General features: G+C 47.4%; 1 protein-coding gene across 1 annotated transcript in view; it reads right to left on the bottom strand.

Annotated features, from left to right (window-relative positions):
• Positions 1-9,826: 9,826 nt before the first annotated feature.
• LOC144115548 (nose resistant to fluoxetine protein 6-like) overlaps positions 9,827-13,249 on the bottom strand; it is a 247,788-nt gene continuing 244,365 nt past the window's right edge. Inside the window, exon 15 of the mRNA XM_077649975.1 lies at positions 9,827-13,039. Coding sequence (XP_077506101.1) covers positions 12,740-13,039 — 300 coding nt within the window. The 3' untranslated portion in view covers positions 9,827-12,739. The remainder of the gene's footprint in view (positions 13,040-13,249) is intronic.

Raw genomic sequence — 13,249 nt, 5'->3', positions numbered from 1 at the left:
CGACCGACTTTAGTAACAGCTTTAGTGTCATCGTAATCGAGCATTGAGTGAGCGAGCTTTTCAATAGTGTTAGGTGGTGCCGTTAGCCACTTATGTTGTAATTCGCAATATTTTTGCCAGTTGAGGAATAATGTGGCCGCTCATGGAGGTTGGACCTGACATTTGTTGCGGTTTAGAACCGCTTTTGACGTTTGTTCCGAAAATGCATGTACTCGTTCGGATAATTTGGCCACTCTGCTCTCAGTATGTAGAGAGCGAAATGTTTCTTAAATATCTGGAGCAACTATAAATATAGCTGAACTTAATACCGCCGTAGGGTCACCTTTATTTTATTTTTCACTTGCTTAGTTCAATCCTAGAGGCGCCATTTTAGTTCAGGAAACGTCAAGATGACGAATCTAACATAAATACCAGTGTCACAGAAACGTGGGATGCAACATATGCTGAATTTAAATAAGCATGTTTTTTTCGTTCATGGCGGACCGAATTCTCCAGAGTCGAATGAGCCCATTGATTAGAGCTGATTTAACGCTCAAAAGAGACTTTCGAAAGAACCGAATTCTGGGAATGACGCTGCAGCCAGTGTTGGACTTGCAAAAGTGACGGCCACTTTTCTGCGTTTCTGTCGCGTCTGGCGCAAGAAAAAAAAAAAGGGGGGGGGGGGGTCGTTCAGCGCCAGTGTATCCAGTACGCTTGTAAAGGCCGAAGTAAGCACCTCGATTGTGCTGCGGCCTGCTGAGCACTCTACCGAATTAATGTTGCCCACAGTCCGTATATCATGGGCTGACACTGTACATTACTGCACCGCTCTGAATCGGTCATCTCGGTTCGTGGAGTTCGAACGTTATCTACAGTCTTTTGCTGCAACTAGAGCGTTAAGCGATTTTTGAGCACACCTGAGTAGTCCGCATTTCTTGCATCGGGTTTTCTGTGCGTAAGACATCCTTCTCTCTCGCTTTAATTGCGCTTGGTTGAAGACGCCGTTATATTTCCGCTTTTTTCTCCATTACGCAGATAAATAAAGTTGTGTTTGCCCCCTTAAAAGCCTGTACAGTTATAGAAACAAAAAATTACTTTCTCATTGGTATTCATGTTTGCTTTTTGGTTTAATTTTAGTTTTGTTTGTTTTAGATCACTTAGCGATTCGATCTCATACGCCATCTTCCACAAATGCGCCAAGATCAAATGAGCAGTTATAATTCACCTGTCTCGTTCATCCACACGGATCTCGCCTCGGTTTGGCGGTTTCTGCTCCCGCGAGCAAGAAGGAGCCCGCTCGGTACAAGTATAGCTCAAGCTTAAGCTTAACGAAAAATAAATTTCGGTCCCCGTTGGAATAATCACCAGTATTTCTTGCGGGTCTCTGAGCGAAAAGAAAAACTAAAAATAAGACTGTGGTCAAGCAGTACGGGCAGAACAATGGCGTTTGCAGGGCCGACGAGGCTACTCCTCAAGATATGGTGACCAATGCAGTGTGCTGCTGTGATGAGCCCCCAGTGCTTCACCTCGCTTTCTTTTCATCCTACGCGACATCCACTGCCGTAGGAACGGCAGTGGATATCGATGTCAGTGGGCGACAAAAGCGCTTCCTTTGACAAAAGCGCTTTGAATTGGCACTCGTGCGTATTAATTTTCCCCGGTCGCAGTGCTGTCGTCCGTACCTCATTTTCTCTGATACTCACTAGTCGTTTCTTTCGTATCTAATAAATGCAATAACTGAAGTCATATTTCTCAGTTCCGCCGCAATATTTTTCAGCGCTGTAGAATCCCTGGTCCGCCATACACCGAGTGACGAAATGTGTTGATCGAGACCTGTCTAGTTTTTTTTGTTTTTTTTTTCATGTTGCCCGCTTATATGAACATCAAATTGTCCCTGACGTCCCATCATGCCCTCTCACAGCATTCGCACCTGCCTTGTTGGAAAGCTTTCATTGACTAAAAAGTGGTTGCAGATAAAAAAAAAGTTACGCGCACGCAAACAACTGCTGTGTCGGTCTCACTTCGCCCTGTGTGTTTCAGGTGCGCGAAGGCAGCTGTCTGTTGGGTGCGGTTGCTGTCAGCACTTTCAAATGCTTAAGAATGAGCAGCTGTGTTCTCAAGGCACCGCATGCCCGGCAGCTATTTGATTCCAGGTCTTGGCAGGCACACGGCGGATTCTTTTCCTAGGCGCCAGAGGTGTCGTAGAAAATTAAAAATTCTTTCCTTTCGGTACCGTGGGCGTTACCTTCCTTCCATTGTCGTTCGGGGCTTTTGAAACTCGTGAAGGTAAAAGCAAAAACAAAATCGACCTGGGAAAGAAGCAAAGCAGGAGACTAACTTGCGCCAGCTTATGTTTAATGGCCCTTTTTTGATTCCGTAATTATAAACGTTTCTGAACCCCCATTCGCAACCGACGATCAGATCCAGCCGCTCTCGCGATTAATCGGCACGATTTCTTCGGCGGCATAGCTTCGCTCCGCTACTTTATATGCCTCCTAATGATTGCGTCGGCATAATTAACGGCGTGTCCCGCTGTCCTATTTCGACATTTACGAAGCGCTTGCGGGAGTGCAACTGTGGCGTGATTGCCTCGGCCTGTGCAAATGCTCGCTGCGAACGGCACACACAAACGACTTTGCGAGCTGAGCTTCTGTTCATTCATTTGCCCGATCGTCCCGCTCTGCCCGCGATGAAGTAAATACGTTTCCTTGTTGCTTTTTGTTCGCCCTGTCAAAACTGAAGCGCTGCCTCGAACCGCAGCGCATTGTGCGCAGTTTCTTCAAATGCCAGGAAAACCGCCATTCCATCAGGCCTTTGTCTTCTGGGTAGGTTTCAAGCGATGCCCATTGTTAAGGGAATGAACCTCTTCTTTCTTTCGTCCCCCCCTCTTTTTTTTCACTCTCTATGGGGTACACAGCGGTTCGGAAAGGGATGGCCCCGCGGTTAGCGCGGGTGCTTTTGTGGTGGGCGGCTTTCGAAAGAAGCCAGAGCGGAACAGCGCTCACGCAGCGCATGACTACTAACGCATTGCGCCTATGTGTTGTACGTAGTTTGAACCTTTTGTGTCAAATCTTTCCTCGGAGTTTTCTGCGCTTTACTCCTTGGGTAGTGTTTTGCGTATTAAGTGTGTTGAGCCAGTTTTAAGTCTTAACGAGCTAACGCGACATAAGGGCCATTGTTGGGGCGCCTTTGTCGCAGCTTTGTTGTTGTCATTGCTGGTCAATTCTTTAGTCGTATTGCCAGTTCAAGACGACTGGTATCCAGAAACGAGCGCTCCAGTCTCAGTGCTAACAGCGCGGGTCGCTTAGCTGAACTAAAGCTTAGTGTAATTGGTTTCGGTTGTCACGGAGAAAGGCCCGTGCTGCACTGCGCCGCAATGTGCGAAGCATGGCTGCTCCAGTGCCCTCTGAAATCAAGCCGTTTGTGGCATGCGCTGAAAGCCGTTGCGTTAAGAGGTACAAATTTCTCCGGCGTGAGAGAACAGAAGCAATTGAGTCCCGCACGTGACTTTTTTTACCGCCACCACCTCCGTGTAATAAAAGAAAATAAATAGGCGCAAGGAACTTTGGTGAAAAACTTTCTGGGGGCTTATGCAGTAGGCACGTGTCTTGTGTTTAATATGACGGCCTTACTTAAGATTGAGATTGGTCTGATGCGATTCAGGGTTGTGCATTCCTTTGTGCACACGCAGGAGGCGGTGAGGTGACAAATGTTTTCTCTGTTGATGTGCTCGCTGGCTTGTTCATCCTGTTTGTAAACCTGTTCCCTCTCCAACAATGGTTACGAGCTTCGCTGGCACAGTTCATGGAAATTGTTATTGAAGGCCCGCGAACTGAATACAAGTGAGCACATTATTTGGTGTCATGCATGCACTGTATTTCAGTTTTGCAAATTGCTTCGTTTATATTGTCGCTTCTCTCTGTAGTTTGTCTGTACAAAATGGCGAAGCAAGAAAAGCGTCATTCCTGGCTTTCATGGTTGCTGTAATGGGCTTGGGCTTGTTTAACGTTGTACATATGTTAATATAGATAATGCTTATTTAGTTAGCACAGTTTGTTTAGCATAAAAGTAGAGAAGTACAATGTTGATAATGTTGCATACAGATAGCTGAATTACTGTTATAAATTTATCCGGTGACTTCTTTACATCAAGGTCAATGTTGAGTCCGAGTACAAGCTGTGAGATAAAACGCATTGATAAGAATTCAGGACTGATGATCTTTCACAGCAAGGCACATAATGAATGCCGGTAAATGCTACCATTGTGATACTGTCGCATCTAGACACTTGTGCAGGCGTAGTTCTTGCTGAAAATTTTGTTTATTCTGGTCGTCGCATGTATTTGACGCATTAAATTGCGTGTGCTTGTTCTGAAACGGTGTGCTGCTCGTGAACTTAAAAAAAAGACGAAAAATGGTCTCTGGCACAGCCAAAGATGATGCCACGTACTTTATAGATGTCGAAATGTGTGTTCCTTCATAATGTCGCGCCTGGGCTTCTAGAGTCGTTTTTTTTTTAGTATTTAATGCTGGTGTCTGATTACTCTCTTTAAATTTTGCTATTGTTACCTAGTTGCCCACGAGCAATATGTGTTGCGCCATGCTGCGCGCTTACTGTTCCTTTGGTGACGCGAACTCGTAGACTAGAAAGGGTCGAACATGAGGGCGGCAAAACGTAGGGAGGCTTTGACTCCACTGTGTTTTTCTCGAGAACGCTAGTGTCAGACTTTGTGCTCTAACCGAAAAGAAAACGTGGCGCAGGGTGGTCACTCTGTCAATGTTTGTCTCGAGTGGTACATACACACACATACATATATAATCGCCTACGCACTCGTGTTTGTGACCCATGCATAACGAAGTGCGCTGATTGAGCATGCAGTCCCTCGCCCTCCCATTTTCAGCCCATGTACATTGCTCTTTTGAACCGCATGAAATACAGGAATACTTTTCCACGGCAAGTGTGTGGCGTCACATCATTCCCGGTTGGCCTTGTCTCTCTTCCCGCTCGCATGCGAAGCGAACATCCTGCACTGTGGTCCCCGAACAACGCAATGCGAGGCGTCTCATGGTGCACCTCGCCGGGCCTGTGTAATCTATGCGTTACTTGAGTGCCGAAGCGGCGCTTTCAAGGCGACCGCTCACCGGACTTCCTTCACTGAATAGGTGCAAGGAGCCTGGGACTGCCATCTGCCTGATCTGTCCGATTCTGGTCAGTTTAAAAACGTGCCTAAAGGGTTCAGTACGCAGCTTCGGTGCCTGCTCTTGGGCGATGAGTTTAGGGTGCGCTATTTTGGTGTATATAAGCAGATGCGTCCATCAGTCACCGGTTACAAAACCGGCCAGAAGGGCACCTGCTTGTCAGGTTTTTGGGACGGTAAGTATTGAAGCCCAAGCAGTGTACTGCAGACAGACGGCGGACTCAACTGTACAGAATCAAACTTCCCGAATTTACCTGTTTCGTTAGAAAATCGAGGTCTTACGAAAGTAGGCTATTTGGTTTATTGCTTTCACTATCCCATTTAATGATTTAATGTGATCGCGAAAGCTGATTGTACGAACCATGCGAGGTAAATATAGCTTCTACATTAGTAACATCAATACTTCCAACTGGACACGAGGTCAAAATGCCTAACAGACGAGTCTACAAATCAGCTTTAGACGGGTATTTTGCCGAAGACGTCGGGAAACATACTGCCACCGGAGTGGTCGGCATCCATGCATCCTGCATCTCCCATGTTTGCGAATCTTGCAAACTATTTGATCGAATTTCCGTAGGGACACGATAGAGAGAGCATTCCTTTCCAATGCCCTGTCCAGCACTCTAGCCATGTTTCTGCCACTCCTCTCCCGGCACGGCATGGGCGTGCTGGATTAGGAGTGACGTGCAACACAGCTACCCTGGTAAGTATAGTGTAGGAACTGGTAGGTACAGTGCGTGCACGCACAAACATCTAGCTCTGGTATATTCGCGCATAAACATACCGTGATTACTAATTTTCTGTGGCAATAGTGCGAATGCAGCCATTGTTTTGAGACCCAGAAAAAAGTCTCAACTTTTTCTTTGCTTTTATTGGCATACCATTCAAAGGCACAAGAGAAAGCGGAGAAATGCCACACTGAACACGAACGCTGGTATCATAAGAAGGACAAAAAGGCAAAAGAAGCTCCAGCAAAAGCTCAGACGAACCACTTGTCAAAGCAGCTGACGCGGTGAATTAAAAGGTAAGTTCAGGTAGAAGCGGGCGCGCTCCCATATCCAGTTCGGCTGCCACATGTTCTCCTCACCATGGCATCCGTCCTGAAATAATCTCCAAGGAAAAAAAAAGAAAAACATCAAAGTTGCACACCAGCTTTAGGTCTCTCCCGCGGTCCACTCTGCACACACTCCCGACAACGCAACGTTCATCTTCGGTATCGTGGTAGAAAGGCCGGCCGCTGCTCTCCATCGAAGAAGTGCGCTACCCTGGCTCACATACCTCCTCCAACTCCTTCGTCGGAATGTGGGAAGTCGCGCTGGCGGGTGGAAGTACTAGACCACGGCGGAGTCCTTGGCGGCACCGGCGAGGCCCTGTCGACCCCGCCGCCTTCAACTGCGCCCTGGTGCCACTCATCTGCCACCGCAGGCTCCTCGTCGGACGTTGCGCATCTGCCTTTCTCCAGAGCAGCTTCCGGTGATCTTGTCCAAAAACCCGATCCTGCTCGACGTTCCCGCACTCGTCCTCGCCTCGCACCCGGTGGCCGTGGCACCAGGCGGCCGATGCTAGCCTAAGCATCGTCCCTCCAAGCCGCGCGGCAGCTCTCCAGGTCTGCTTGCTCGGCTTGGGAGTCCATGCAGTCGAGCAGTCGCTCCACGTAGCGTTTGAGCGCAGCGTAGTTAGAAACGAATCGGGTGAGGACACACGCGGCTGCCAGGATGCAGATTCCTAGCACCACGGTCACCCCGCGCAGGTCCTCGCGACTGCCGTTCATCGCTTGATATCTGACCTGCGCCTTTAGCCGGAACTGCAGGAGACTCTTCCTGGCGACGCCCACGATCCTAGAAGCAACGCGATGGCACGGCGCCGCACCAAGTGGTGGCTGGGGTAGCAGGCGTGAGGGAAATCACAACCGTCTTGGCGTTAATGCCGCGTCACCACCTTGGGTGCTCTCAGCTTTAGCAGTGCGCGCGCCTTCCATCTGCTGCAACTTCGTCGTCATCTTAGCTGCGGCTGACACCTAAGGCCAGGAAATGGTTCTCAAGCTCCTCGTAGAGACAATGAGAGGTTGTGAAAAGCATGTATTACGCATGTGAGGTCCACGTCTCGGAAGCTTAGCTATTTTGAGTCTAGAGCTTTAGACAGAGACCTGAATCCTACACTTTCTGGGATTCAGGTGTAGAAAACTGCTCACTTAATACGACTGATTGTTGCCTGTTTATAAGATTCCAGGAGACTCATCGGTGTGCCCCGTAAGCTATAAAATTCTAGTTATTATTATTATTATTATTATTATTATTATTATTATTATTATTATTATTATTATTATTATTATTAGTAGTAGTAGTAGTAGTAGTAGTAGTAGTAGTAGTAGTTGTATTAGCAGAAGTAATAGAAGTAGAAGTAGTAGCAGTTGAATCATTGGGAGTAGATAATGATCTAAACGTGTTTCTTTATTTCAAGAGTCAATAGCCTTAGAGAAATCTGCGACCATACCAACGGTTAGCTTCTTTTTTTTCAGAGGTGTGTTTTTTTTCCCGTTTGGCGTTAATAAAGCAAGTTCGGTCGACATTCCTATTTGAAAATAGTTCGCTTGTTTGTTCAGCGAGGAGGTTATATTACTATGCAAACGAAAAAATAAAGTACTAATTTCCAGGCGTTAATTACATATACCCACGAAGGTGATCGATGAATTGTAGCTCATGCACAAAGGCTTTACCTTTTGGCACTAAAGTGCCATTTAGTGACCTAAAATAGCCAACTAAAACTGTACATTTGAGGCCAAAAAAAAGAACGCAGCTAGTGTGTACAATTTTTACAAAACGAACGCTTGAAGGATGCCCATGCTGCACTGTTTGTGACATTTCGAAGGAAGCAACCACGTTCTACGGTATTTTAAAAGCATTACACTCGTATATCTGGGCTCAGGAATGACTATAGTATGGTCGGCAAAGCGGGTTTCGACAAACCACCCGCGTCTAAATAGTCTGTTATTGTAAGCACAATTTTACGCATATGTGCTCTTCCTGAGACAGCTTCAGTATAGCTAACGAGTATAAGGGAAAAAGATAACAGCTTTGAAAGCTACCACGTTCTGACCTTCAATTAAAAACAAGGCAACAGATTTTCAACATAATCATCGTTCGTTCATCTGGACAGCATTGTAAAGGTTCTTAAAGTGGCTGCTCACAATCATAGTCAGGCTTTCGAGTTCATGGCTGAGTCTCAGCCTACTGTAAACTAGATTTTAAGCTGAAAACAAAACCTCACCATCGATAGAAGCTGGCACAACGTACTTGCATCGCATTACATTTGATGACTTCAGGCATTCCGGTTGTCCTTGAGTGTCCGCCAGCAAAGAACATCACAATAAAACGCAAAAGTGCGAATGCTGACCATAAAGTAAGGAAAAAGCAAAACCAAGGCGTTTCGGCTTCCGTGCGGGACCCCTGTTCACAATTGGGAGCACGTGTATTTTCAGGTTTTGTTATGATTGCCCTGTGCCATTCAGACGAGTTTTCGTCAAGCTCTCGACTTCATCAAGACAGCTCAACAATTCTTTCAGGCTATAAATTTTTTCGGTCGTTATGAGAACTTGACATTATTTTGCACCTGATCTTCCATAGTAAATGACCCTTTCGGTCGGCGGTCATTCTTTCCTGCATATCTTCATGAAGTCGGTTGTTTGTGGCGAGATCATCGCCCTTGTAGTTTGATTCCTTGATAGTGGCACGAAAAGGTGAAACTTGCAGAGAGCTACACCAGATCATATTGAAGGCTATATTTAGTGCAGCCTGCGTTCACCTTTCCGAAGATCTTTTTACTGATTTCGAAACTGCTGGGGGTTGTTTTCATTTTGGACTCCGAATACAGTACTCAGTGGCTTCTAGCCATGTTACCCAATGTGTAGTACTTGGCTGTCGGTGACATTGTTCCTCCAAGGAGAATCATAGAACGATCTAACGCTAGCACATATATTCTAGAATACAGAGTTGGCTGCAGCAGCAAGTCCATTTGCACCGATGAAATCTATTTTGACTTCATAAATTCAGGAAACAGCATGAACAAGACACGAGACGTGCAGCATCTGTTGGTAACGCGGACTTCACAAGAGCCGATGCGTTCCCCATATCTGGTGCTGCGTCGGTTTAAGAAGCAAGACCTTACTATTTTCTCCTTCAGGCGAAAGTACGTTACAGGTTCTTCATTTGGCCCGTCTAAAGATTTCGAGCACAGGGGAAAAGCCTTATCATCTCGTCCACGACAATATTTGTAGCTAGGAAGCCAGGCAAGAGGCGCCCCTCCAAGTCCTGTCACGCCCTCGAAGACTCAATGTATGGGCAACCAAGCTCTTTAACTGTTAACATTTTTTTTTTCACACCTGGGCTGAAGCAGCGCCTCCTTGGTTTCATTGCCAACCAAATGAGCCGATGTCGGCAAATGGAGCTATACTTCTTTTACCATTTCTTTTTCTCTCCCATACTGTACATTTAACTAGCTTTTAGATTGCTCTCCTTATGCAGGGAATGTGAGATGGTGAGGCCCCCGTAGCCAACGGCATAAACGTATGTTTATGCATACGTTCTGCACAAAAATTCTGCGCAAAAAAAATGGTTTGGGTAGGGGAGACAAGGAGGTCAAAGACAGACACTGTGAAAACAGGATATTTATTTTTATTATATGATTTGCGTACATTGTTGGTATGTACAGTTTTGAAGACAATGAGAGAGAAATAAAATATGACCATTCCCGTGACGCGTGTCTTTATTTACAACGTGTATCGCACTTTGGAACGGGTCGACCTGAGCGACAACTCTTGGGTTTGAAACGAAAGACCAAAGAGACGATAAAATATAACAAGAGTAGTTACGACACAACAATTAAAACACTCGTGACAACAAGTACTTCTACAGATGCTTCCAGGCAAATAAATGTTTAAAACAAGGCACTGGGCAAGCTATTCCGCCGGTTCCTTCGTTTGCGTGTGAGAGGCGTTCCTGCACTATGCTTGCACCTTTTTTGGCCAACGCACTTCTGTGTAAATAAGCAAAATCTATCGACATCCGTTTCAACAAAAAATAAACTATATATCGCCAAGAAAACAAACAATATTGCTCTTTACGTGGAATACGCTGGAGGCCTCAATATCTGAGTTGAAATCTCCGTCGCGTGATAAAAATACACTAACGATATTCAGCCAACGCCTTTTCGTAAACTCTTCGTTATGACACAGAAACGACTGATTTGCTCCGCCATCGCCAAACGCCAGAGAAACGCGCACGAACAGAATAGGAACATTAGGAACCAATCCGAGGCGGATTCGTTAAACTCCTGTAACTCTCTGCGTGCGTGCAAATACTGGAAAGAAGGGTGCTGCCAGCACGATGGCACCACCGGCGCTATCCGTCGCCTTCGTCGCCCGACGAGTGGCTCGAAAGCAGCGCCTTACGCCGGGTGAGCATGGTGCATTTAATGTACAGGTACGGGAAATACAAAAGAGAACGCTTAACTGACTCTCAAGTACGAGGCTCATTTCTACTACAGCCCTGAACTTTCCGACAGCTTTAATAGCATCACGCACTTGGAGAAAAAGTACGCAGAAAAACAAAGTTCGCTTCGAACTTATACGAAAAGAGTAGCCGTTGACTGCATGCTAATAAAGCGCAGATTTGATATTGTTCAACGTGTACTCGGGTACGCATTGCACTTTCCAAGCTGAGCCGAGCGAAATTCCCCTTTCCGCGCAACTCGTTCACTTCAAATAGTGACCTGCGTATCGTGAACGAGAGAGAAATAAGAATGGCGCTGAGCTTCCGTGCACTCTAAACATAAAGAATTATAAAGGGAGTAAGCTCCCCTCTAGCGCGTTCCCTTTTATAAAAGGGAGTGCGCTAAAAGACAGCTTACTCCTTTTTTTTACTTCCATGTAGGCGCATTCGTGTTCAGAGGGCGCAAATGAAAGAGGAGACAGCTGTTTTGATAGCCTTGCCCTGATTGAGCATCCGTGTGCTTGTCGCTGGCTGCACTCTTCTGAGCCGAGATTCTTATAAACCACACGCGATGGGTGGAAAAATTGAACAGCGTTTTACTTCCAGTTAAAAGCATCTGGCTTTCGTTGTAATTTTCTTTGCGCTAAGGAAACAACTTTGAAACGCGGTGGGGTCAAGCCTCGGATTTCAGTGCAGGGACTACACTCTGGTGCACCGCGCTAGGAGTGCGCTGAACGGCACAGGTATTTGCTCACAGAGCCAAGATAAGCTGCGCAGTCTTAGAGTGCACTGCCATATGGCGTTGTACATCCGTCGTCAAGACGCACTGGCGCGAAGGTTCTGCATAAAATGTAGGCCTTTAATCGTATTAGGGTATCAGTACTACACACGTCGAAGCAAAGAAAAAAATTCTGGCTGCAGTTGGAAGAGTTGTGCCGGATTTTTCTCACCAATTAAGTGTTGTTATTAAACAGGCTGTGACCCTCTAATGAGCAACTAGCCAGGACAGTTTGGTAAGGATGGCAACACAAGTGCCCCTTTTCGGTCGGGGCGCCACCCTTTCGGTAAGCCGTAGGCCTAAGGCTCTGCTTTATTACTGCCGAAAAGGGATCTCGAGCATGGAGCCCTTTTCTTTATGTACTGAGCCAATTTTGCTTTATCTCACGCAGCACGTTCGGCTTTGTTGTTCAGTTTATCGCTTAGTGTTGCCGAGTGAACAGATCAGTTAGAGCGGTTGTGTTCAGACAGAAAGGATCCGCAACCACGTAGCATAGGTAGCGTGCAATAAGCTCGTGAATCCAATACTACGCTTCCTAGCTTTGGTATTCGCACTCAGTAAATCTCGGCAGCTCGCTTAGTATCTGTACGCTGATTTCTCTTGGGCTCGCTCGCCTTCGTCTTTAATGGCCACTGTACATGACGCGACGAGTTTCGCACAGGTCAGGTTCATCAGTGAGACAACTGGTCGCGCGGAAACGGCCGTACCTGTCAAAGGCTATCTCACTGCCAGTGCTAGCCCTGAGAGAAATTGGGGTCTCTTCTTTTGTTTTCTCCCCCTCCCTTCCTTTTTGATCTCATACACAACAGCTGGCCAGCCAAACGCACCGTCGCAGTTGCCTATCTGAACCTACAATGCGGATACACAAATGGTCTTGCAACAGCCGCGTGAACACAGCCGAACCATGTGTAAAACGAACGTTCGTGCTATGTGCGCCAGCTATAGCCAAGTGTGGAAGAAGAAATGGAACAAGGCCCATGGGTAGTTAGATTTCGAGAATCTCACTAATCAAAGGCGTCGTGGGAGCGCGTCGTGTCGGACCCCGGGAGCGAGTCGACAACGTGACCGTCCGAGCCTCCTCCAGCCCCACGGTGGTATGAAAAGCGTAAGAAAACAAGAGACGCGCTCCTGCTGCACCTCGTCTTCGGGGCCCCGTCTCTTTCGCAAGCCTCCGTCGTCGTCTAGCCCAGGACACGGACGCGTACACCTCCGTATAAGCACAGCGCACGAGTGCCACAGGGGAATTGTGGCTTGTCACCGCCCTGCGTCCATAAGCGTCTCTGCAGCCTAACCGCCCATCTCAGAGGCGGCTGTCGGGAGGCAGCCGGTTGGCATCGGTGCCTCCGCCGCCGCTGTCGCTTCCGGCGTGCGCCTTCTCGCCGAGGATGGTGATTTTGGTGCAGCTGGGCAGCGGAAGAGCTTTGAGCACGGGCTTGGCCACCTCCAGGAAGCGGCGCGGGCAGCCCTCGCGACCGGCAGCGCTCAGGCCTAGGCGCTCGCAGAACAGCTGCTCGAGCGAGTGAAGCGGCGCGTCAGCCAACACGCTGCACAACACCGCGCCCAGGTAGCCGAGTACGAACAGGCCGCAGAACAGGAACAGCTGTGCGTTGCAGAAGTGACCCGCAAAGAGACGCAAAAGGGGGCGCACTGTCAAGCAGTATAGACATTATACAGTGCGTACAACGTGCGATCAGTGATGGGCGGTAGCCCGGCACGGACATATCTGGTTTGAACTGAGTCTTCAAGACGCCGTCAGGCAACATGTGTTGTAACTAATGTGAGAATCAGGGCATCTTGATTTAAAGAGTAC

Source organism: Amblyomma americanum, chromosome 1, assembly GCF_052857255.1.
Source record: "Amblyomma americanum isolate KBUSLIRL-KWMA chromosome 1, ASM5285725v1, whole genome shotgun sequence".
Taxonomy (NCBI): domain Eukaryota; kingdom Metazoa; phylum Arthropoda; class Arachnida; order Ixodida; family Ixodidae; genus Amblyomma; species Amblyomma americanum.
This window is presented reverse-complemented; position numbering and strand designations above follow the sequence as displayed.